Genomic DNA, 26817 nt, shown 5'->3' with positions numbered 1-26817 from the left:
AATTCTCTATAGCAAAGGCCCCAAAGAAAAATGTCCCAACACTGCAACATGTTTCTAATGGCTAATTTCTGAGTCATGGAAATCTGGGATCCTTCAAACATGGGAACCCGGCTGTTGCGTGAGGAGTTATAGCAAAGAAAGGGTGGCCAAACCTACCTGGTATAAAAGAGGTAATTGTGCAGGTGGTGGAGTGGACTCACCTATCTCTAGGGATGGGAACCCTTTCACTGGGTAAAGTCTTCAATCTCTTGTTCTTTTAAATACGTGAATTAAAGAGACCCATTAAGTCAGGTCCTATATCAGTATTTTCAGAGACTTCTGAAGCAAATATATTTCTTTTTTTGTTACACATATCCCAATAATAGCAGTGGTGTTGTATAACCAGAAGGCTAGTATTCAGTTTGAACAGAATAGTTACTTACAAGTTGCAATGAACCACACTGGCCATGCTTTGTGTGACCAATAACAGAGTTGCAAGCTACTGTTAGTACGTATCTCAAAGGATAGTTTAGTTTTGAATTGTCCTATGACATCTTTAGGCATGGAAAAAGTACCACAGTAAGGAGTCTTAGACCACGACTCTGCCCCTTTTCTACCTGTGGATGGGGGACCACTCTGAGGATCAGTTACACAAGGTTGGAGCATGTATGAAAGGAAAGGCAGGCCTTAGATGTGTGTGATGTGCATGCTCAGTGGCTATGACTACTTCCTCTTTCCATCACCCACGGAATTTAGAGGTGGCTGCATTCCATGGTACTGCTGGTAGTAACATCAGAAGGAAGCAGAGGAAATGTGATGATGGGGCCGATATGTCTGCATGCTAGCCATGGAGCTAGGAAATAATGCATGGCGGAACTCCAGTCTCATCTGCACGCAACCTCTGCAGAGTGGAAAACTTCTGTGTCACGATTAGGAACAAATCTGTCTGTAGAATGGTCTCTGGCATAGATAATCTGGAGTGAAATCATAGGTCATCTCTCCTGAAAATCACTTGCCTTAGGTGGCCCTTCAAAAGAAAAGAGCAAACTACACCCATTGCCAACCCTTTATACTCTTTTCTAAGCAAGAGTAGGATGCATTGTATGTGCATCTTAGAAAATCAGAAATAACAGTCATCAGGGAGGACGGGTAAGTAGCAGACTTAATAATTTGGCTCCTAAAGATTCCTGCAGTTTTGAACTAGTTAACCTCTCTGCTTTGTTCCCTCCCCGTCCTCCTTGTTCCCACTGGTCCAGCCATGCTGCCTTCCTCACTGCTGCTCCCACGTGCCCGGTATCTTGCTCACGGATTTCCTGCTCACATTGCCCTCTTCCCTGGCAGGTGCTTCAGATGGCCACATGCTTTCATCCCTCACTTTGTGTCCCTGCTTAAATGTCCCCTCTTCAGAGAAACTTTCCCTGACCCCCATATATCAAACAGCACACTTCGCCCAGCTACATGTGCTAGCCCCTTAGCACAGCTGTATATTTCTTTGCGGAAATCATCATGGCACGATACTGACTCTTCACTTATTTACTGTCTCTCTCTCTCCTCAAAAACGTAAGCTCCATGAGGACAAGGACTTTGTTTGCTCTCCTCATTGCCTAGACCAGTGCTTGGAAGACATTCAATAAGTTAATATTTGCGGGGCACCTGGGTGGCTCATTTGGTTAAGTGTCCGACTCTTGGTTTTGGGTCAAGTTGTGATCTCAAGGTCCTGGGATCGAGCCCCGTGTGGGGCTCTGCACTCAGCTCGGAGTCTTCTGGAGATCATCTCCCTCTCGTTCTCCCTCTGCTCCTGCCCCTGCTCGCTTGCGCACACACACACTCCCACTCTCCAGTAAATAAATAAAATCTTTAAATCAATATTTGCTTAAGTACTTTTCTACACACTCATTTCTTCTCCTGTTACCTTCCTTTTTCGTTGTTTTCTTCCCATTTTTTCTTTTTTCCTTCTCTTTCCAAACAATAAATGCACGGATTGTCCCAATGTAAGAAGTCTTCGTAAATGCCTTTTAGATGTCTGTTAGAAGTGGCTGATTGTCTAGTGATTCCTTTTTTTGTCTCTTACAACATTCGTCATTGAAATCTTTGTCTTCTTGTAATTTTAGTATTTATTTTCTTAAATTTGAAAATGATCCTGGTCACATGGGAGTGATTTAATTAACCGTTATGTTTTGTTATTGATTTTGAAATTGGGTGATGAATGATCTTTTTTAAAATGTGTATTTTTAAGTTAACCTGAAAAAAAGTCTCCTGGCCATAAGCTTAATTCTTACGTATGATAAAAGGTGACAGGGGTAAAGTAGTGAGACAAGTCAGGAAGGTGATGAGAATGGGTTTTTATTTCCAACATTCATTATTTTGAATTAACCTATGAAAACTTTCACACACAGAGATCTAGTGACGAGGAGAATAAAATAAGCCACTTAAAGCTCTGTTTAGAGTATGGACTTCATTTATTTGTCTTCTGTCATCAAAGTATAGACTAGCATATCCAGGCACTGGAGTGTTCCTCACACTTCAGTCTCACTGCTGAATTGTTTTATTTATGATTGTTGCTTTCTCTCTGCCTTCCTTTGGGGGAAGAGAATACAAAAATTAAAATGTATAAATTCAAAATATCCACATCTTAAAGAGAATATGTCTAATATTTTCCTTGAGTGAAAAAAGAGGGATGGACATATTTTGCTTTCCTTTCTTTGCAGTGAAAGTTGAAACAGTGATTTTGTGTTATTATAACACTCATCATTTCTCCTCTAATTTGGATGGTTTTTAATAAAGCTCGATTGATTCCACTGAAAGGAATTCCTCCTGGCAAGAGCAGAACACACACACTGATTGCTAAATATGCAGCAATTATCATATTCAGCAGCACACTTTAATATCTTATTTATAGATGTATCTATCTGTAATTTGCTTTAATTAAGTTGCATTGATTTTAATGACAGGAGCAATCCTCAGACAAGGGGCTGGTGTCATATGCCCCTATGAGTCTTGGTCTATCAATCACTCTCTAAGATGTGGTCCTGTGCCTCTGTGTCCTTCTTTACGCTCCGGGCAAGCCAATCCCAAGGAAGTGAAATTTCAGAGAAAGTCTCAAAGTGTGGACACATCAGAATTTATCCTACTGATCAGAGGCTGGTAAGAACTGAAAGGTAGCTTGGTGGAATGAAAGCGGCAACTGAACTTTAAAATGGCCTCCCTCATGTATAGTGTCCTCACCAGCCCTGGCTCACTTTATTTTCACAACCATGTTCTCTCAGGTGTGGCTAGCAACAGCATTTTGCCACTCCAGTAACTCAGCCTTTTTTTTTTTTTTTCCTCCCTGCATTTCCAATAATGCCAGACAGCTCTCAGAAGGATCTTGGGACCTGAGGTATTTTTGAATTCTTGATTATTCTTCACACCCCCTCCTGGTGAAAGTTCTGGAAAAACTGGAAGCAAGAACCTATAACAGTTTGCCTTTCACAACACCCATGCTCAAAAGCAAAGGGACTCGCTGGCTCAACACAACACAAAGAAACATGAAGATAGCAAGTATATTTTTAAAGGCTCTAAAATATTATTCATCATGACCAGAAACGATTTCTCTTTCTTTTTTAATGGATGAAGAAGTAAGCACTGCCTCTATAAATTTTTGCACCTCAGAAGGTGCCAACATTAATTTTGTATAAATTATCCATGTTAGAATGCCAAGGCATGATCACAAAGGAAAACTCAGAAGACAGTTATGCCAGTGCATTCACAGGTTCTGGTCACCATTTTTCACTCACTGATTATTGCTACAAGTGTTGATTAATAGTGGTGCTCACGCTGCTAGAATGCATTTCCCTGGAGGCGAAGAAAACATTCAAGAAAAACAAAAAAAAAAAACCAGAAAGAAGGAAAGATAATAATCAACCCATCCTTCCGCTTCTCCGTAATAACCCCACGGAGGGTGTGCAAATCATGGCTCCTGATGATCTCTGTTAGCAGCTTCTGAGCCATTTCACTAAAAAGATCATCCATATGCATCAGATCACCGATTTGTCAATCAGTTTATAAGGCAATTAAATGCTCCCTGGTCTCCCCTCCTTCCCCCTTTGGGAAAGTATAAAGTGATATAAACAGCAGGGCTCCGAGAGCGGTGTTAGGACATCTCACACCTGGTCCCTCTCCTGCGTCTTTGTGTCCTGTCTGAATTGTGGGAGAAAGCTTCCATGACAATAATGTGCAAGACTGGAATTTACCAAGGCTGATTAGCTTAGGACTTATTTTTCTCTCATCAGTAATGCCATACCTCTTATCCACGGAGGGAAACTAATGAATTGGATTTAGAGAGTGAGAACCTTTCTTAATAAATGCAAAATGACAGGAGATATGAAAAATGCAGGTGAGACTAGCGCAGGGGAGGCTGGTATGACCGGGCCGTGCTGCTTCAGACCCTGTGCGGACCTTAGCTGGACGAGCGATGGATCCTGAAGGCTACCAGTTCCTCTTTGTCCAGTTCAATACGGTCATTTCCTGCCTCACGTTTCTCTCTCTGGGTGGCTTTTCCCATCTTTTCTGTGATGTGTTTTTGTTCTTCTAACTCTTAATTGTTTCTAATGAGGAGCAGACAAGGGATGGCTACATTCGCAGTTCCCCTCTTGATTTAAGTGGAAAGACTAATTAGTATAAATTATGGCAAAAGAACTACAGTCCCATAAGTTGGAAGAAGAAAAGTAAGGGAATTTACAGCATTATATCTTCTTGCACAGAATACGCAATTTATGCAATCTTCCACATGGAATCGGGTTTAAGTTCATTTTGGCTTTTCCATAAATTCTTTTACACCAGTCATGGTCAACATCAATATTGAAATCTCACCTTTTGATAATAACCCTTCTACTTTGACATCTCATCCTTCACCCACCTCCATCCTGGCCCTTTGCTAGTGATCCTGCACTCTATAATTACTTTACGATTCTTATCTAGATGACTCATGCCTCTGACTTACAGCCCTTCTTTCTTCCCGACTTCATCCAGCATGGGTCTCTGTGTGGCCAACTGGGAAGACATTTTTCTTCACGTTGTCTCTCAGTGGAAATATGGGAAACATCTTGTTGGGGATTACAGAAGAAAGGAAGTCACCTCAGCTCCCATCCCTCTAGCCACCCACAGGGCAGGGACTTTTGGGGCTACCAGGATCCCTATCTTGACTCTAGCTCTCATTCTTTGGGAAACTGCAATAGTCCTTAAGGAATTGAATGTTTCCTTTTATAAGGAGGAAAGGGAAGTTCAAAGATTAAAACAAAAACAAACAAACAAACAAACAAAAAACCCCTTACCTAAATCTGGTGGGACACTTTCAAACTTTGGGTCATATGATCTGGGTTCAAAGCTAATGATGTGCTTGTCAACAATTATGTAACCTTTCTGAGCCTCGGTTTTCTCCTGTCTAAAAATGGGTTCCTGTCTTCGTTGAAGTGCTTAGATGTAATGAGTATGATAATGATAATGTCTTTCAAAATATATGGCAGTATATAAAGTATCATATATACATATATGAGATGTTACTATGAAGACAACCCATTTAATGCACAAAAAAAGACCCCACGAGAGCGTGCTGTTGCTTAGGTGATCACAATGCAGCTAAATTCTCACTCTATTTTCTCACTTTATTTGGTCATGCAGAGACAAGCCAGGCCCCAAGACTACACAGTAAGTGGAGGAAACAAACTGGAAAGGCTCCCACAGAGGGGCAGCCTCGTAGGCAAGCACACCCTTGCCATCTCGGACCAGTGCTTCCATTTGGAGCTCCTCAGAGGGGACGGTGCTGTAGGAAGACAGCAAATCCCTTGACGGTTATATTAACAGAGTCTCAATACTTAGCCATGGCACTAACCAGAGCACGCTGCATTCGGAAGGAAGCAGACAAAGCAGAAAAGGGGAATATAAAAACAAGGAGAAAGTAATAAATTGATAAAATGTCTAAGCCATCTTATAGCAACCACAAAATCCTTATTTTTGCTCCAACCGAACGGCCTACTGCAAAGTGGCATTACACGTGAATGAAATCAATGCCTTTATGATACTGGTATCTGCTCCTCACCCCAAAGTCCTCAAATCCTGTTAACCCTCTTGTGGGTGGGTGTGAGTAGCAAAATACATGTCTCAAGCATATTAGGATATCTTTTCTCCCAAACTCCACTAGCAACTTAAATGTGGCAGAGAACTCGGTTTAATATTTAACAAGTTGCAGCTATAAGGTTAGATGTGTGCAGCAATTTCTTTCCATATGCTCTCGCATGCCATTCTTTTGCATCTTGTGTTGGAAATGTGCATACCCTACGGACAACATTTCTTCCTCTTCACAGCGCTATTGGGTGGCACCTTCTTTGCCTGCTTATACCAAGTTGGCAGTTGGTAGAGGTTCTCTATGATCTGGTATTATCTTTCATTCGTGCTACCAGATGGATACCAGATGGGTAATTGTAGCCAGGGCCTCCTGCCCCAAGTCCACACCGGAGCCCATGGGCATGGACCTGTCAGTGAGCTGACTCTAAAATGGTGCTTCAAAGAAATACTCCTTAAAACTGTATGCATCTGTTCCCCTGTGCTAATGACCCTCAAAGAAAAAAATAATAATAATAACAAGGGAAGAAAGCAAGAAAGGAATCTTGTAGACAAGCTTTTCTTTAACTAGATGTTACATCTGTAAGAAGAAGGGAAAATAACCATAAAGGGCTTGTGGATGTCAAACTCATCTTTAGCTAATGGCACCTCTAAAAAGCCACCAACTCAACTAGCCACATCAGTAGAGAGAGTGAAGGATAATCAATATATTCCTTGTTGGTGATATCCGCACAATATAGACTCTCAATTCCAGAAGGGCAGCTTCTACATGACATGTTCTGAGGTAAAAAATGAAAAGAAAAAAAAGAGAAATCTAAGAGCTTTGAAAGGCCTCAGTGAGTCCTAGGGAAGAACACAGAGTAGAGATAAAAAGAAATGCACAAAATGGGAAAAACCTATAGTAAGAACTCATCCCTAATCTATTTCTCTTAAACTGATGCCTCGGTTGTCACTTATGACAAATTACATTTAAAAAAAAATATCCTGACAGATCATCTGGTTGTTTCAAGTGTGTATTTCAGCAGTTCATTATGAAAGTTTATTTTCTAAATTAACTACAAATAAAGGGAAATCTTCCAACCATTCACTCACACAATGCTGTCAGTGATTTTTTTCTTTTTTTTTTAGCAGACATCAAAGCATATTCCCTATCCATGCCTGGCTCTCTTCATGCAGAAGTTATCATAAACAGGTTATGTGTTCCCTTAGGTTACTATGGAAACACTTTCTTTTCAGGTCATCCACTTACAAAGGTAACATTTGCATTAAAATATGTTGGAAGTTAATTTTTTTAAACACTCAAGTGAGGTCATGCCACCATATCCAGATCTATTATTTTAAAATCCATGAGCATACATTGATTTAATCTATAAAAAGACTTGAACGAGGTGCTCACCTTATAGGTTTAATTGCCTGCATGTCAGGTAGCTACTTGGACCACTGTAAAAAACACTAACCAAATTAACTTTTGTTGCAAAAGAAAATGTGACAGTGACCCACTAGCTGGCATTCCTCATTATGCTAATGTGTTGGATAGTTAAGTCTGTGTCATCTCTGACATAGAAGAGTCTGGAGATGAGAACACAGGTGTCAAAAGGTCTTTGTCTTTAGAGATTGCTAGATGACCGTGCCTCGGTTTACCCATTTGGGCCACCAAGATTTCAATTTGGCAAACATTTGTCTAAGGGCAGCAAAGCGCTCAGGCTGGGCACAGTGTAGACTTAAAACATGCAGAAGCTTTCAACTGAGTTGTGTGATGGCACCAGGTAGGATGTGATTAAGTTTTACTTCCTGGCACAGACAAGGAGTGGTTAGAGATGCCGCGACAGAAGAAGGGTGATGTGGTTGGAGCACCTGGGGAAGACTATGCAAAGGAGATTACTGTGACAGTGTAGATACACAAAATGTGGGCATACACTAACATATGGCATAATCCCGGGGGCTAATGGGACTTCTGTGTAACCCATCTTCTGGATCACTCGTGTAGACCACTCGTTGGTGATCATAGCTGGCTATTTATGAGGAACTCTGAGTAAGAATCTCTGTGCACTGTGGACCAAGAGAAATTTCTCCTCAAAAGCAACCAACCCATCTCTGACAGCATCATGCAGTCATCAGCGACTTGAGAAAGGTAGTGAGATGAAGCCTATGCTCTACAGTAGAGGGAACTAGACTTCATATCCATGGAATCTTGTGTGTTACTCCTAAGATGCTTACAGGAGTGTCTTGATCCTCCTCCATTTCCTGAAAGAGACCCAGAGACAGGGTGCACAATTCAACAAGCATTTATCAAGTATGTTTATCTTCTCCACAAGACCAGCATGATGGGATGCCAGAAGTGGAAAGAAGGAGGTAGAGGTGGAGGTTGCAACAGACTGTGATAAAGGGTATGTCTTGCACCTGCCCTTCCACACTGAAGCAGAGGCAAGAGGGGGTCTCAGGGCTGATCTCCATAAGGTTCTCCATGGCAGAGGAGAAGTGAGTAGCCCTATCTTTAACTTCCCTGGTCAGTTATCACCACAGAGAAGACATACTTGGTATGCTGTAGCCAACCAAAACTGAAACATTAATGACTTGCTTTACCAGAGTCCCCAGACCATTGTCCACCTATATAAAAGAAGAAAGAGCTAGGCTCTTTTGTCCTTTACTGACTTTGGTCACATACTACAGAATCAAAAGCCTTACTGTAGTCAAAATGTTTTCCTATCTTTTTCCTGTCAGAGGACAAATAGTCTTCTAGAGAAAGATGGTAGGATGTACTGAGAGAATCTGTGCTAACCAATGCTCCTTGTCTCCCTGCAATGTGTGTGTGAGTGTATGTGTGTGTTTATGTTTCCAAATAGATGGTTTAATTATCTGCTCCATTATCTTTGTATCAGGCATATTTATCAATAAGAAATGAATGCCATCCTGGGAACTGATTTGTTCAAGGTAACTTTCATTGTAGTTATACTTGCATGTCTGATGATCGTTCTACACTTGTGCTGTCTTATTTATAGCTACATATCTCTCATTTGACTTCTCCACCATCTTGAAAGCCAAATAGAGTCTCAGTGGCCACTTGTGTCCCTGAATGGAATTTACATAGAAAGGGATGTGGACATATGAGTACAAGAAACATTTAAAATTATTTTTCAATCACTACTCATTATTGATGAAGATTGGTCTCCCTCACTCCACACTACCCCCAGATGCTATTTCTAAACAGTAGTGAATAAAGGCAGCAATGTTGCACTTTGGGTGTTGCATACCTCAGGAATTTTAAACTAGACAAAACTACAATAATCATTAAAGATAAAGCAGTAAGCAGAAGTTCAGTGGTACTCTTGTAAGTTTAAAACTTTTCCATGTCAATCAATTGAGCATCTTGCATGATTTTCCTCACTAGAATTAAAAAGGTAGTAATATGGAATGTGGCACCTGTCAAGTTTGTTTCCTAGTTAAAAATGGAAATATGGCTAGTCAGTAAGTGCTATAAACAGGAGACAAGCAGTTTGACATCAAAGTTGAGCTTGGTATCAAACTGGAGAATCTCACTTACGGTACTGAAGCCCGTGAGATCCTGCAGGGTTTCTTTTTCTTTTTCTTTTTTTTAAAGATTTTATTTATTTATTTGACAGAGAGAGAGAGAGAGACAGCGAGAGAGGGAACACAAGCAGGGGGAGTGGTAGAGGGAGAAGCAGGCTTCCCGCAGAGCAGGGAGCCTGGCGCGAGGCTCCATCCCAGGCGCCCCTCCTGCAGGCTTTCTGACTGGCATGTTTCTGGGTGCACACACTTACCAACATTTAAGGACAGGAGGCCATCAAAGTCAAGCACCTTTTAAAGAACTCTACCTTGCAATACTGGAATGAACTTTGCATCCACCACCACTTCTGCTTTGAGGTCAAGGTTGTGTCACCACCAGATAGAAGGGTAGCAGTTGAATGGGACAGACCAGTGATAGCCACCTAAGGGTGTAGAAGCACACACCCACAAGCCTACAACCAACACCCAAGTGTAGCAAGGAGTACACAGTGGGACAGAGATAAGAAGATGGGTCTGAGAGGAAAGGAGAGATTAGACCAAACTGTGAAACAGAATCTACGTTCAAGATTGTCCATGATAGGATGGCAAGCACTTAGGATCAAATTGAAATGGGTGACCAACCCAGGGCAGGGAATTCCAACAGGAACTCCATCTCTAAGGTTCTAGGGGTACCAGAGGTACCAGCCTCCATGGAAATCTGGTCCTCACGAGGAGGTGGAACCCCAGACCCTGAGAGACAGGAGGTCATAAAAATCAAAGTAGGACTGGCTTGATTCTAAGAAAACTTTTGAAAAAGGATCCCACAGATTTTCCTTCACTTTCCCATGATGGACACAGATCATAAACCTATAGGAAACCAAGTAATCATATTTGCAGGGGTAAAGGGCCAGGGGGCAGGGAGTCAGCCCCGCCCTTTTTGAAATTCTCATTAAGATGAAGTTGTCACCAAAACAGAGAGTGAATATCAATTTGATGTGAGAAAGAACAAGCCTTCAGTAATGCTGGGGTTCATGTGTACCCATAGTGAGAATTTTCTACTATATTATAAATATGATTCTGTTATTAGATTATCATCCACACTACAGACCTCAGACTAGGAATTAATAAAGTCATGCAACCAGTGTATCTATGTCTGTGGCTGGAAATTAGAACAATGCAGCTTGACAGAGGCAGTAAGATGTTTATATATCCATAGGTGACTGCATATCCATAACACTTTGCATTACATTCTAATTATTTTTTACAACTTCAGTGTAAACAAGAAAACCCACAACTCGACCCTCTGAATTTCCGTGGCCCTTTTGCCTTAGCCCTACTGAAGTTACGCTGACGGGCAACCAGAAAGCCGGCTCTCTTGCTGCATTTTGCAGCCTTTCCTTGGAATGGCATGGAAACCAATTTGGAAGTTTTACACCATGTCTCACTTTTGCAGGACCATTTAAAGAAAAATTAGGAGTTAGTGCAGGAGGGGGAAAAAGCCATCATATTTTCTAGTCATACCACTAGATATGCATTGTTTTACTGTGTGTGAATAAGTAGAAGCTGCAGCTAGGAAAATGGCCTCTGTGAAGCGATAAAACTGTCCCGGAGCTTGCTCTGATTCACCATGAAGAAATTCCTTCTTAAAGCGAGGTTAAGCGTTAAAATGGGTATTGAATTCTGGACTCAGTGACAATGTGAGTGAGTGCAGGCCATTTACCATTGCTCTCCCAGATTCCACTGAAATGGTCAGCAGCATCTACAGTAGGTGAAACGTGAACCAGAACTAGGTATTGAGGAGTATCTGCTAGAAATGGTGCCACAGACCAAGCTGAAAGGGGAACATGGCGCCCGCTCACAACCAATCTTACTGGGGAGCTGGTGGAGGAAGCTGCAACTTTTCCATTTGAGGTGAGGATGGAGGGGAGGGTATAGGGCTGATGAGACTAGCATGGAGATTTTCTTGTCTTTTGAGTGGCCGCCTTTCCAAATGGTCCATCTGGAGACCAGGGGCTTCTCAAGGTGGCTATAGGAGGGGAAGCAAATCTAAGCACTAGAAAGGGTTCCCTCCTGATTTGATGGGCAATAGCATGAGGATGAAGGGTAGACACAGCCACAGGTAATACAGGATGGCAGGGCTGGGACAAATAAAAATCAGGGCACAGAAAGATGACCCCTTGCCCATGATTTCAGAGAAACCAGCTGAGAAACTAAGCAGAAGCAGAGTTCTCCACCAGGTATTGCGTCGGATTTTGGTTCCCTTCCTGTCTTTTCAAGCTGCCAAACCTCTAAACGGGAGGCATGGCTTTATATCAGCCAGGCCCATCGTGGAGGTATGAGAGGACTTCTCCACAAACAGTTTGCTGTAAGGAGAGGAGAACCAAGGAGACTTCCACCATCTTGTCTAAGGAACAACATCTATGCTTTCAAGTAAAGAAACAGAAAGAAATCAACACAAAACTGTTAACAGAAAGGACTCAGTAAGAACCCGGCAAAATGAATGAAAAGAGACCAACAGCTAGAATAATTCGGGTGAAAATTTGGAATATCATGAATAAAGAGAGACTCCCATAAGATCCAGATAGGGAAAACAGGTCACTTACAAAGAAGAAAAATCAGGTCAGCCTCAGAGTTCTTCTTCCTCAATATTAAAAACCAAAAGACAATGGAATGTCTAGGAAAAAAACCTTGGGAAGCAAGTATGTCAGTCATTTAACAAATACTTATTATATACCTCAAAGCACCAGGCATTGTTGTGTTGAGATTTATACATAAAGGATACTACCAGATTTCAAGGATTTAGAAATATACAAACTCCATATCCTTCCTGAAGTGAAATTACTCAAAAAGGTAAGTCTGTTAACAGTGAGATGAATCAAGATAAAGAACTCAGTGCTGGAGATGTTGTAGCAAAGAGGGGCTGGCATTAGACACAAAATGTAATCCCTGGATGCCATTAAAAGAGAAGACACACATTCTTCTTTAAAGACTGGATCTAAAACAGCACAGGTTAAAAGTGTGAGGGAAAGTTGTGATGACATATAATCGTGTCACTCTGTTCCTTTTACATGGAAGGAACTCAACAGAGATGATTTCATTTTTGATGTTGATAGAAAAAACAGGATAAAAAATGTTTTTATAAAGTCCGTATGAGGGAAATTACTAAATAAAATAATCAAAGAAACTGTAGCACATGGGGAATAAAATAGGAAACAGAAAAAGGTGTTCAAAACAGAAAGTCTAAACCAAAATAACGGAAAGAATAAGGATGACAGTTATGATAACAGATATAAATGAGCTAAACATTTCTTTGGAAGAAAAAGCCTCAGAATGAATCAAACATTACATTTCAACCTTTTCCGAGAGATAGGCTTAAAAAATGATCCTGAAAGCCTCAGAAACATTTTGTTTCTGGGGACTTTAGCCTCATGTTCGTCTGTCTTTGACAGATGAAGGAAATGATAAATAAACATATACAGTATCGGAAATAATATAATTAATAAGATTATTTTACCAATTCACACTTAAACATCTGAGATATGCATGGGGATGGCTCTTAATATAAAAGCTTGCATTGGTGATGTTTTCTTTTTGTTCTTTTCCTGAAAAGCTGTCATTAAATTTGTAGTGTGTATAATGACTATGCTGACTTGCATTTAAGGAAATATAGTTATATACGTGTGTTATATACTAGAATGCAAGTACTACAAGGCAGAGATTTTTGTCCATTTTGCTCTCTCCTACATCCTCAGCATCTCACCAGACCCTGGAATGTAATAGGCACTCAATAAATATTTATTCAATAATAAACATTTTTAGAAAAATCATTAGTTTTAATTTACTTAATTTAAAACTTTAAATGACAAAGTTACATATACTATGTCAATTTTCAATAAATGCCCCAAGTTGTAGAATTCACTATCCTTGACTACAAAATATTAAAATTGTACATTGATAATAAAATTTTAGATGGAAAAAGCCTAAATCCTTAAAAATTAAAATAATAACTATATAAGTCATTCTTGGTCAAAGAAGAAATAAAATCTTAAATTTCAAAATATATATAATTCAAAATATAATTCAAAAAAAGGAAGAACATTAAGATATGAACATTTCTGGAAGTACACCAAACTAAATTCAAAACCAAATTCATTGCCTTAAATTAGATTGTCATTGAACATAATTAAAAAGTAACTGAAATAAATAAGCTAAATAATTCAAAAAGTTTGCTTTATTCCTTCTTAAAAGAAATACTAAGTTAATGAGGTAAAAATAAATATGTTAGAACAGAGAAATAGAATTATTAAATATATTAAGTGACAAAAAACATAAAATATACTAACAGGCTGAAAGTCTCAATGAAATAAATGATGTTATAGAAAAATATAGCGAATTTCCAAAATTCAGTAAAAGAGGAAACATCTCCTTTCTCAAAGATTTCCATCTATGGGAAAAGTTGAAAAGGGTGTCAAAGAATTATCCATAAAAAAGCACCAGGCTAGATGGTTCTATGGATGAGTTGTTTTAAATCCTGACAAAGAGATAATTCCTTTGTCATTGATAGAAATTGATATAACATATAGTAACAGATGAAAAGCTACTTAAATCATTTTACAAAGGTTATGTAACTCTTCTATGTAAAACTGCTAAAGTTAGGGGGAAAAAATCCTTATATATCAATTTCCCTAACAAATAGAGGTACAAAATCACAAATGAAATACTTGCAATACATGCCTGGCTTTATCTTCAAAGAAAAAACAGACAGCATGTGAGTGTAGATTTATTTTTTCAGAATTGCAAGGGCCATTCAATATTAGAAACCCTATTAATATAAATCATCTCATTAATAGAAAAAGAAGAAAAATTATATAAAGATCTTGATAGATGTTTAAATGCCATTTGAAAAAACTAACAAGAATCTCTGGTTTGTTTACACAAAAAGTAAAGCTTCCCTTTTTCTGAAGTATCATAAAGTTAAGAGACTACTGACAAAGTTAGAAAGAAAATTCTGAATGCTATTTGACAGTAAAGGCTTAATAATCTTTCTATATCAAGAACATTTACAATTTGGAAGCAAAAAAGGCAAACACTGTAATAGAAAAAAAGGAAAATTCATAAAAAAGAAGAAATATACATGACCAATAAATGCACAAAATGCTAAATCTCAGTTGTAATTTAATGAAAACAAAATAATTGATATGAGCTATTAAACTGGTAAAAATTAAGAAAAATGAAAACACTCAGTTTTAATAGGTCTGGTATGAAACCTGTACAAAACAGACCATTAAGATTTGTTAAATGCATTAATAAATATGCTGCTGGGGAGAATATAAACTTCCTAGCCTTTCTAGGGGCATGTTGGGTAATTTGTATCAATTAAAATTTTTTTCATCGCCCTGTTAAATAATTAATATCTTATATTGATTTATGATAACTAATAACATAAGAATGCAAAGATTTATCTAGATGATTATTTATCTATAATTATTACCTCATTACAGGAAGTGATGAAAATAATTTAAACATCCAACAATGAAAACGTGATTAATGAATTCGTGAGTTAAATGTTACACATTTAACGTCACGTTTTGCAGGTTACTTAAAGGCAGGAGAAATGCTCACAATATAATAGAAAGTGAAAGAAGTAGCTTAAGTAACAGTATATCCAGTAGGGTCTCCCAATTTAATTACTACATGTGATATGCATGTATGTGTATGGGTCTCTATAAAATATGCCAAAGCATAAAGTGTTCATTTATTGCGTGTTTGATGATAGATGATTTACATTTCTGCTTTAACACTTTTACCCATTATGTAAATTATTACAGTGAGCATGTATTACATTTATAATAAAAAAGTTTAATGTAAAAGGAAAAAAATTGTAATTTCAGGAAAACGAGAAAGACTAGAGTATGGCAACTATATTCACCTGGTCTTCAAAATATTTTTGTCTATATAACTGTAACCTTGCTTAAGATGTTTATTTAATAGCTATATAAACCACTGACTGCTAAACTAAAATTAATTAAAATATGTGCAAATTGTGTACCTATCTATATATCAATATATATGTCTACACTATATTGATATACAGATATAATCAAGAAAAGCAAAGTCTGTGCCATTCATAATGTTTCAGATGGGATGTATTCAATATTATTTATTCAAAGAAATGATTGAGCCCCCTAGTCTGAAACAAAAATCCCACGTGAAATCTTATAAATGAAATGGTAAACCAACTAGATATGGAACTTAAAGTCTAGACTACAGGTTTTCGACCTTTTAAAATCATAATCTGTAGGAATGTAGTTTACATTATGAGCTAGCAGATATGTGTATGTGTGCACAGATTGGCTATAAAACAAGAACTTCACCAACCAACACTCATCTTTACTACCTGCCATGGCCTCTGATACAGCCTATTCTCTTCAAAATCTTAAAGATGTCAATTGTGACTAATTGGTTTTATGATCATCTAATAAGTTGTGACACAAAGTTTGAAAAACAACCCTCTAGGGCAGGTCTCACTCAGTAATTGGGACAGACATGATGCACAAATGCTCACATCCTCAAAACGAGAGGTTGGGCCTAAAGAGAAGTATCATCATGAAACAATAAAAGCCACTTTATATTTGCTTAGAAATTACAAAGGGCAATTGGAGTAGCTTACATGGAGGCAGAATGCCCGAAATGCAGGCAAAAGGGAAGCCCAAGCACACAGGGGCAACTTTGTGGGGATAAAAGCAAATCTACTGTGTTCATTGGTTAGTCCCTCTTTCCTAAGCGTTTGATTATCAATTTTTTTCCTGTACAATTATTTCTAAATATCTCATTACATTTGAAATTATGTTTCCTGTCTGCCTTTCCCACCAGACATGAACTCCTTATTCACTTTTGAATCTTCAGAGTCAAGTAAATTCCTGGCACAAAGACAGAAACTTGCCACCAAATTCAGGTGTAAAGAATTAGTTGATAAATGAATAAATGAAGAAACCATATGCTTTGAAATTTTGTTCTTCAATTTTGGGGCCAGAGTGGCACAACATAAGTGAAAATGGGTTTATTCTTTTCCATAATTAATTATAGGACATTAACAGCTTTTCTTTTTATTTTGGAGACAAGATCCTCAACAAAGTTAGGAAAGTTGTAAGAGCTTCTCATTGGGACAGTACTCAGATTTCTGATAAATTAAATTTATGAATTAATTAAGTGGAAATGTTGAATGTTTAAAACAAAATTTCAGTTCTTTCCTATTTGCTTGTCATCTTTTCATTCCACCATCATCGTGTATTTGAGGACTAGATTTTTTTTTTTTTTAATCTTACATACACACATACATATGTAGAGAAAGGAGCAGGTTATCCACTTTCTGAAACTGGGAAATTTAAAAAATAGTTCTAGAACCACACATAAACCACAAACTGCTAAAATCCCATAGCACTTTTTTTTCCCCCAATCACCGATTTCAGTATTATGCTAAAAGATTTCTTCCGGCCATCATTCACATTAATCGTGAGACCATGAGTGCCTCCTCTGGCATGTGAGCCTCTGATCCCCTTATAACCACATGCACATCCCTGCCGCAGTGCTGCCTGACAATTTAAACCTGGCAAGTTACTGTAAAGGGAACTGCATGGAAAACAGGAAACCTGGTCCCTACTAAATAGATGAAGAAAGGAAAAATAGCTGATACATAGAAAAGATTATACTTAAAATAGATCTGCTATTCAGAAACAATCTGGAACTCTGGCAATTAGTGATGTAGGGAAAACAAAACTGAAAAATGGAGATTTCTCCACATCGTTTGGGGGTATCCATTATCATAGACTGAGCCAGAAGGTTCATTAGAGGAAAGCCATCAGATCATGACAGGGAATGTCTTTCTCATACAACATTTCCTACTGTTTCTCTAAAGGAGAAATTTGACAACAATGTCTTTGGGCGTGCACCCCGCCCATACACCCGCGAGCGTGCGCGTGAGCGTGGGCGTGCGCGTGCGCGCACACACAAACGTCAGGTCTTCCTTCTTTGTTGTTAAGCTTGATGCAAATGTTGGGCTTGATGTACACTTACTATAAATTGCTAAGTATTCAGTGAACGAATAAAGCAACAAAGGAATAAATGATAGCAGAAAATCTATTTTCCTCATGTTTTGCTTTGGTTTTGCTGCCTAGGGAATGAAGCTATGTCTGAGTGAAAGATGACACAGAAGGAGCTACATCATTTGAAGAAAGCTTCATGGAGATAAAACCCAAGAACTCCATTACTTTACAAAATTCTTATCTTGAAGCTGGAAAAGAAACTATTTCTCAATTGTTTACAATAACAATGTTATACCCGTTCTTCTTAGATCATTTACTTGAATAAATGGAAAGTTTTCCTGTGCCTGGATGAAATCACTGGTATCAACGTTTGCACTTTCTCACAGACACTCTGAAAATCAGCACTGTGATTTCAAGCCTCAGAACGAAACGCAGAAATGAATGAAGTTCATAGAACTGTAAAGTCACAGACTCTGATACGTGTCATTACAATTGTATTCAAAAGTGGTCATTCTTCTTGTGGAGAATGGCAACTTCAGTACTGCTGTAGTGATTATTATCATTTTAGGGTCTCTTTTATTCCGGTGTTCTTCGTATTTCAGAGGAGAGATTTCTGCGAGTTTTCTTTTTCCCATAACACCACACTCGTTACTATTTAATAAGAACCACATGATGTTAAGCTCCTGAATAACTCCGCGTCGAAATTTTTCTTAAACAGAAAGAACAAGATGGCCGCCGCAGCGACCTGATTGGCTAATTACCCCGGAACCTGTGCGAGGGGAACGTTCTGGGCTCCGGGATCCGAACACAAACATGGCTCATGTGGGGTTTTAATTGTCATCCAGGTTAAGTGATACATGTGTTGTGAATGCCAGTTAAATGGAGTTCCATATCTTCCACTCCAAACATCTTCATTTAAAAAAATTTGGTACCCAAACTTAATTTCAGGATTTTTGAGGTCTGCTAAAATAAAACATATCCAACTGATTTTAAACAGCTTTGAGAACCATTTAGGAAATCTGGAATTCATAGGAGTTTCTGCTATGGTTTTTCCTATATTACATAAAATGGTCATTTCTCCCATTGCAGTAGAAGAAAAGAATGTGATTACTGTAGAAGTTGGAATTTTGGGTTTTAACCATGATCCAACACAAACGGCTGTGGTTTGGGGGAACTTAACCTATTCTAAACTCGACATCCTGAGCTGGAATTAATTGTTCATTAGAAGCAGAAAGAGTTCTTGTTTTCACTCTAATGTAAGTAGAGCATAGGGTTATTTGACATATTATGGAAAAATAATGTGGTTTTGAACTTTCTTTTTCTGCTTCTTGGTATTCAGTGTTGGGTTTAAGCCAGAGATAGGCTAGCTTATTTGATTATAGCAAAAAAAAAAGAATGATTTCATTTTGACTTTCACAGAGAACTCATAGTGTTTACTATTGGGTTAAAAAAAAAAATGTCAGAATGCTAATTAAAGAGTAGTTCCACAGAGGCAAAGTTTGTATGGTGCTTATAAACAAATACTCAGAGTTTCCCTTTCTTTCAAACGTTTCATGTAAAAAAAAGTAAACAGCTGCCACAGCAATGCTCCTTTCCTTCTCTTTCCACCAGGAGTTGCGAGCCCAGGTTAGAATATCAGCTTTGCTAATGATTGTGTGACTATGGTGCAGAGTCTTAAAACCTTAATTTTCTCATCTGTAAAACAGGACTAAAAATACCTACCTCATGGATTTGTTGCCTGGAATAATTCATATAAGGTGTTCACACATATCTGTGAGAGTCAGAACTGAGTAAGTGATGTCATTTTTGTTCTTAATCAGGCTGTAGCCTGATTTATTGAGTAAATAATTTGCATATATTCTCTTTGTATTCCCCTGTGCCTCCTATTTTAAGTAATTAACTAGACCCTGGTATTTCTTTGCTTCAGGGTTCTTGCAGAGCTGAAAGCAGAAGCCTCTTTCTTCTGGTCTTTGGTCTTTGATTTTAGCATAAGCTCATTAAAGAGATTAGGTGTGCCCCCAGGGTCAGGGATGAAAGGAGTGCCCTTTTGAAGAAAAAGTTTGCGTGCAGGAGAGAGGGAAATAGTTATTGACCTTTTGACCAACGGACTTTGCCAAAAGTGTCTTACAAGGAGGCCCGACAGTCACCACCTGAAGGGACTGTGGGTACCTCAGTGGTAACCAGAGTGTGCATGACCGGAAGGCCTCCCTCCCAAATGCTTTGTGTGTTGTATAATGTCCCAGGACTCTGGAATAACAGAAGAGGTTAAGCTCCAGTAATGACTGAGATAGAATGGGTGTTTGGCTAATGGAATATATGATTTCTAAAAACCTCAGTATGTGCACCATTTAGAAAACCCTCACATTCGTTGGAACGCTTACTACATGCCAGACTCCATTCTAAGTGCTTTACATGGAATAATCATTTAATCGCCACAATATTTATATGAGATCTGTAAGAATGATTATCCTAGTTTTAAAAAAGACTGAGAGGTGAAATAAATAGCCCAAATGTACCCAGTTAGTAAGTGATCTAGCCTGGATGTGAACCTAGGCAATCTGATTTCAGGGTCCGTGCTCTCACACATCATGCTAAAATGCTTCTCATACCTGCTATATTAGTAGGTGTAAAATTCAGGACATCAGTGGGTTTCGAAGGACTGCAATGTTAAGAGCTTTTATGGGGTAGATTATTTGCACCCCTCACCCCCCAAAAGTGTAGCTGAGATGAACTGAAAGAAAGGGAACTTTGAGGGAGGAGGGGATGGGGCAGAGAGAGAACTCGGGATTTCTGAACACTCTCGGGGAAAAGGTAGGTCTAAGCGGGGTGCCATGATGGGGAGTAGGGGGGATTAAAGGTCAGGAAACCTGGGGAGACGCTCCTAAAGACTGGCAGATCAGAAGGGACTAGAGAACATCTCAAAGGTGTATCCAGGAAAGAGGGAAGAAAGGTATTTCCTTCTCTTCTCCTTGGCTCAGATGGCCCCCTGCTCCTGGGCTCCTTGGTTATTGTCTGATTAGCACCAGGTTATTGGACTGTAGTGGGCTTTTGCAGACTGGCTTGGGACCCTAACAACCAATCATTTTTTCCCCCATGGGAAAACCATTCCCAGTGCCAAATTGCCAATTTCTAAATGGTTTCTGAAACACAGTTTATTTCAATTTTGGGGATTGCCTATAAACATGTTGCCTTCTTTCAAAATGATTTATACCACGTTTAAAAGCTAGACATTCACTGATATGATCCCCCATATAGCTAATATGTCAACATGTTCCCATGAAAGCCACATTGAAATATAAAGGACTAAAACTATCAACCCCCCAAAAATCTTCAATTTATTTTGTCCTCTTTTTTCCTCAAATTTTCACTCAGCTGGTATTTGATGTTTCACCAACATCAAGTTGATCAAACCTCATGCCCTTCTAATATCTACCTAATTCATAAGCATGATGTGTGTTCTTCTCTTTTCTCTGCCTTAGTACCTCTTCCACTCCTCAGTTCAGTTGTTTTAGGAAATCAGGGAACTAATCTGTTGATGGAAGGACACACTGGGAAGGAACTGTTTATGGAGCTAATGAGGGCTCGTCAACTGAGAAGGGGTTGGTCGTCCTATGGTAGAAGCTAAATTACGATAGTTACTAGATGCATACATTTGATGGCTCTAATTCTTTATCTCATTCCATCTTTTGAAGGTTTTTAGAATATATCCTTTCTTTAAAAATTATGATATAATCGACATATAACATTGTATTAGTTTTAGGTATACGACATAATGATTTGACATATGTATATAGACTATATTCTTATCACAAAACAACAATCCATGAGGCTATATATAGAGCAATTCTACCCAAAGAAAGTCACTTTTAGTCCTTTCAAAGAATTCTGTTGCCTCCCTCCGGGGCAAATTCCTAGGTCTGGGGTGAATCAAAATGTCACTTGCCCCTCTAAATAAGTAGCCAGAGGTCTGGTAATTTCTCATGAATAACGCAGTAAAGCCATCTGGGTTCCTGGGATAGCTTAAAGATCCGGGACCAGCAGACAAAAATAAATCTTTCTCCTTTTACCAATAATGGCAGCAAATTTAAGATTGATAATAGGTCTGCTCTTTCTAATGATAAAGAGGAAAATACATGAAGGGAAAGGTCTTTTCTTTTTCTTTCCTTAAAACTCTAAGATGAAGAGAGTTTATATTGTTATTAAAACCAGAAGTTATAGTAGACAACTCTGAATCGTGCCCGACATCCATTTTCCCTTCCCCTGTTAATTAGCACTTTGATCTTCCTATGGGGACTACCTCTTCATCTAGACTCATTCATGGGATTTGTGTAGGCCTGATCCTACTTTCTGGTTCCAGGGTGACCTTGTGACCTAGTTCTGGCCAGTAAAATGCTGCATCTTTCTGGCCAAGGGAGTTCAGAAGTGGGCATGTGACCCAGGCTGAGTCAAGAAGCCATTCAGCACTGCATCAAACATCAGTTCTAAGACTTCCTGGATGTACTGGGGCGTGAGACAATCTCCTTTTATAAAGGTGTTGGGTTGGAGCTGCCACTAGTCTCACCACCATATGAGGGAACTCCCTGAGAATGGTGCTAACAAAGGGAATAATGATGGAGCTGGATCCATCTTTGCCTGAAGTCAGATACACCTATGGATTTGAAAGTTATACAGGCCAACAAAATTTCCCTTTTTGCTTAGGGCAGTTTGAGTTAGATTTCTGTTCTTTTGTGACTTAAGAGCCATTGACTAATCTAGAAGTTTTCATCAGTGTCCTTTGTTGTTGTTGTTTTTTTTTTTTTTCAGATGTCTTTAAGGTGCAGAGAGGGGAAATACAGACAACTCAATTCTGGTGTTGGACCACTGACAGCAGGAGCTCATTTCTCTTATCCCTCATATTTAGAAAATAACCTTCTGATAGTTTTTACACTTGTGTGGCGATAAAGCATTCCATCTTAAATCCCTTTCCTAAGATGGTTAGCATGACCTCAGCATCTTGCTCTCTCTTTCCTCTGACTGCAGAATTCACCAGATGTGTCTTTCTTGTCTAGATAGCTGCCAACCATGTTTCTTCAAGTTGGCTCCTAGGCCATCTTCATAATAGGGTGAGCAAATCTTTCAGAGTGTTTTCATTTATTCACCCAACCATCACCTGAACCAATCCCCTTTGCCAGAAAGATACACTACCATGTATTCTATGACAGCAGGAAATTCCAGTACCTCCTTCCCATCTATGTGTCTATAAACCCCTTTCACAGATAAAAGTTCTAATTTAGCCAGAGAGTTAAAAAGAGGAGGAAGCGTATGGTATATGCCACACAGCTCTTGAAAAAAGACAATAATAAAGGTACTGATATTTTTAGAAAACTCTGGAGCCATCCCATTTCTGAAATTACTTACAGGATCTTCATGCTGCCATTAAATAAGCAGCTCATCTTTATCTGTTAATAAAAAATACCCCAGCCTGTTGCCAGAGGACTGTGATCGTCTTAACAAGTTTTTACAGAAAATAACATACCGGGAGATAACGGGTATTATGTTTTCTTTTGGCAAATATTAACACTTCACAGCTAGCATATCTTGCTTACTTAATTGGGCCTATAAAAGCTCTCCAGGCCATTTCACTTCCCGCCATTGAAATTCTCTCAACTTGTTCTTTACAGCTTTTCAAAGCCTCCATGGGAAAACAGCTACAGAACAGGCTGGCTGAAAAGATTCTTAAGGTCTCATGTCCATATTTACAAACCTTGCAATCTGTGTGTGTTCATTTATTTTAACACACATGAAGTGAATAAATCAGAGTCTCCTTTGGGAAAAAGAAAACCACCGAATCTCCGACAAAAGGAACCAAATCTGTCCGCTGAGGCAAGTCCTAAATGATCACTATAGAGTCCCCCGCAGTCCTGGCTGCACACCCTTGCCTCCAGTGGAATGAAATGCTATTGCTAAGCTCATTGAGAAGCTAAGACCTCTCTATACTACAGAATTTCTTACATATATTATTGTCCTTTTTTCTTCATTTTGCCTCAGATGTCTGTATTCCTGGCTAGACTGTGAGTGCCTCCAAGGTAGCGATAATACTATATTCTTGGATTGACACCTGGCCTATGTTAAAATTAGATCAGAGCCATAGAGAAAAGACAGGGAGAAGCAAGTGCTGTGGGAGCAAGTGAGAACCCAAGAGAGCAGTGGGAAAAGCCTTTAGCTCCGAGCTGCCGGACAGAGAACTGCCTGCAGGATAGCCTGGGAAAATCAGAAAGCCCGAGGCAAGCCAAAGAAAGAATTATTAGTCCCACTGACAATATATTTTAAAATATTCATAGATCTTAGTAATCCTTCCAGTGATTGCTTTACTAATTTTGGCTTTGGAGACTTCTGTGAGCCTACTTTTATTCTGTCTGGTCTCTTAAAAGTAGTTCTTAGGTAACTTATCTTCCTAATTTCCTTCTTGACAGTTTGGAAGTTTCCCAGTCTAGTGACTCCAGGGAATATTTGTAGGCCTCTACAGCTGAAGTACTAGGCCTGGGAAGTTCTGAGTCCTGAAAGTGGTTTTTGATGATGCTGACCCATGTAATGATTTTGTTAGAGAAGTTGAACTACTTTGCTTATTACTGCAGTGATTGGAATCAATGTCCTATTTTTAGAATCGTGGGTCCGAAACCTTGATAACCACATGGAGAAGCACCTGGAAGCCCTCCCTTGGGCCCCACCCCTCTCTTTCATGGGCTGGTGATCCAATTTTAACAAGCACCCTCCATGATGCTGAAGACCAGACTGATTAGGAACCACAGTCTCAATAAAAGCTGCCTTGTTAGGTCTGGCTGACTGGTAGGTATGAAATGTTAACTTTCTAAACTTGCTTTCCTAGGTCTATCCAAAAGTAGCAAGACAACAGTGTAATTTCTCAGGCCTGCGCTGGGCAAAAAATACTAGTATTTTTCCTTGGCTTGCGGAGAGGTGGGGAAAGGATGCTGAGATTCTCATCCCTGGTTTGGAGTATCTCAGGCGATCACAAAGAGCACTAGTCGTTTATGACAGTGCATTTTGCAAGCATCCGTTTGGGAAGCCTTAGTCCCCGCTCATCTGGGAAACGTAAAATCAGTCACTTTTGGCAATGCTTGATACACTTGAGCATGGGAAACACAAATTAAAACAGAGATACTTCTTTACTCACTAGATTGTCTGGTTCTACATTTGCTTGGAATAAAGATAGAATCTTTAAGATAGAGAGGACCTGAGTATATGGGTTATCTATTTCAGGTTTGGAGAGGGTCAGGGAAAACTTTCAGTCTCATGAAGGTTAAGCATTTTCAGCCTTTCCCCTTGATTTAAGGAGATCACATAAAATAAAGTCAAAACAACCAGGACTGCTTAATCTAAAATTACTTGTCTTATTTTGCTCACAGGAGTTCATGGTGATGTTGAGATGGAGGACTTTTCAATGCCCTGCACATGGTGGTCTGTTTTGGTTATGGTGGAAACAGCTTCCCTTTATTTGATTGCTTGTTTGTTTGGTAGAGGGAGCAGAGCCTTATGTATACAGTCTCTCATCAAAGTTAATATGTTGATCTCAATTAAGTTTAAAATGAAGTGAATTGTTATCTAAATTGTTATTCTGTGGAAATCTTTCTCTTCCGTTACTGAGAGTCTAAGCGACCAGCTTCCCCATCACTATAAATGCCATTCTGTTTAATCCTAACATCTGTAATAAAACCAACAAAAAGCTATTTGTTCTGGTCTGCAGTTACAAAATGCCTATCTCTGGAAGAGGCCAGAGCCATTTGGCTGGAGACCGCCAATCCTTACTTCGCATTTCTGATTAAATTCTATTGTGCCAGGAAGAATCTACCGAGCCGAGGAGTTTCAGGGGCTCTGCATGCCCGTGGTGGGTACTGCAGCTGGCTTTCAAACACTAGCCTAAAAGTGCGAGGTGCCACAGCACCGAAGTGAGAAACAGAAGGCATCCACTTGGTTGCTGGACTCTACTCTCCCAACCCTGACTTCATGAGCATGAACATGAGTGCGAAAATCAGGAAAGGAAACTCTCCTTTAATAGATTTGTCCTTCACAAGAGCTGGTGTCTTTAGTGGCCACCAGGGATAAGAGAGTTCCTTAGGTGGTTCTCAAAGCAGCACTAAAAAACGATAGTAGGAGGCAGTAACCATCCAAGATGGTGAGTGAGAGCTGCCCTCACTGCAAGGACATCATTATTACCATGGACAGCTCTGCTCCAATAATGTGAGTAACGAGAGCCAAGATTTACTGAACACCAACTCAGTGGTAGGCACCTACTCTAAGTATGTGATGTACTTTAATGCAACTCTAAGTACTCTCCTCTGGTATTTTTGTGGATGCTCAAAAGTTAAGTGTATTTTGTTGGTACAGCCATGCCTACTTGAAAAAGACAAGAGAATGAATCATGCCATCCTGGAAAAACCCACAGAATCTCTCTTTAGAGGTCACAGTATTCTTTTCTGCTCGCAAATGTTGAAGGATTTGGCAAAGAGAACCCTCTAATACAAAAACTGTTCTTATCCCAAAATAAACTTCTCTTAGCGTACTGGTAAGATCGGCAAAATGGGAATTATTCAGGTGCGATATACACACAACTGATGTCTCCGAAGATGACCATTCTGAAATTTACTTCTAATATCCTTTCCCAAAGGAAACCCATGGCTTGTGTTGCATGGTCTGTTAATGCTTGCCCAGATTCTGAAACCCAAGCGATGGGAGGCAAGGATTAAGGCTCAGTAGATTCTGTGTCCTCTTTAAAATATCGACCATCTGCTCCACCCTAACACGTTGGTATACAAGTCCAACAGAGAGTAAATATGAAAGCAATTAAAATAAACTACTGTGCATTAGTGTGGTTTGATTTATGTAAACAACTTCTGTGGAACAAGATGGCTGTGGTTTGGGTAACATTCATATCCATGAAACTCAAGTAACCTAAATAGAACTTGGTATGTCTAGAACATTCTTAGCCATGTTCTTCTGCTAGAAACTATCTCAGTTGAGATGAATTCAATGATTAGAATGAGGCCCAAGCTTACCCAGTGAAGGTCGTAATCTAGCCTCGCTCTTCCCTCATCGTCCTCATACAAGGTGAATCCTTCCCTCCGGGCCTGATAATACTCTTTCCGCAACTTCTGGATGCGGTCCGTGCTCCCACTTGCAGGCCGGCCACTGCAGGACA

General features: G+C 39.3%; 1 protein-coding gene across 4 annotated transcripts in view; it reads right to left on the bottom strand.

Moving 5' to 3' along the window:
* PARD3B (par-3 family cell polarity regulator beta) overlaps positions 1–26817 on the bottom strand; it is a 995854-nt gene that overhangs the window by 73237 nt on the left and 895800 nt on the right. For 3 of the 4 annotated variants that reach the window (XM_078071225.1, XM_078071226.1, XM_078071228.1), the window contains one exon: positions 26675–26807. In XM_078071225.1, the coding sequence (XP_077927351.1) occupies positions 26675–26807 (133 nt within the window). Of the gene's footprint in view, positions 1–2306; positions 2557–26674; positions 26808–26817 lie in introns of those variants that run through there. The other variant, XM_078071227.1, reaches the window with a different exon arrangement.

Source organism: Halichoerus grypus, chromosome 4, assembly GCF_964656455.1.
Source record: "Halichoerus grypus chromosome 4, mHalGry1.hap1.1, whole genome shotgun sequence".
NCBI classification, from domain to species: Eukaryota; Metazoa; Chordata; class Mammalia; order Carnivora; family Phocidae; genus Halichoerus; species Halichoerus grypus.
The sequence above is the reverse complement of the archived record's forward strand: the minus strand, read 5'-3'. Positions and strand labels throughout refer to the sequence as shown.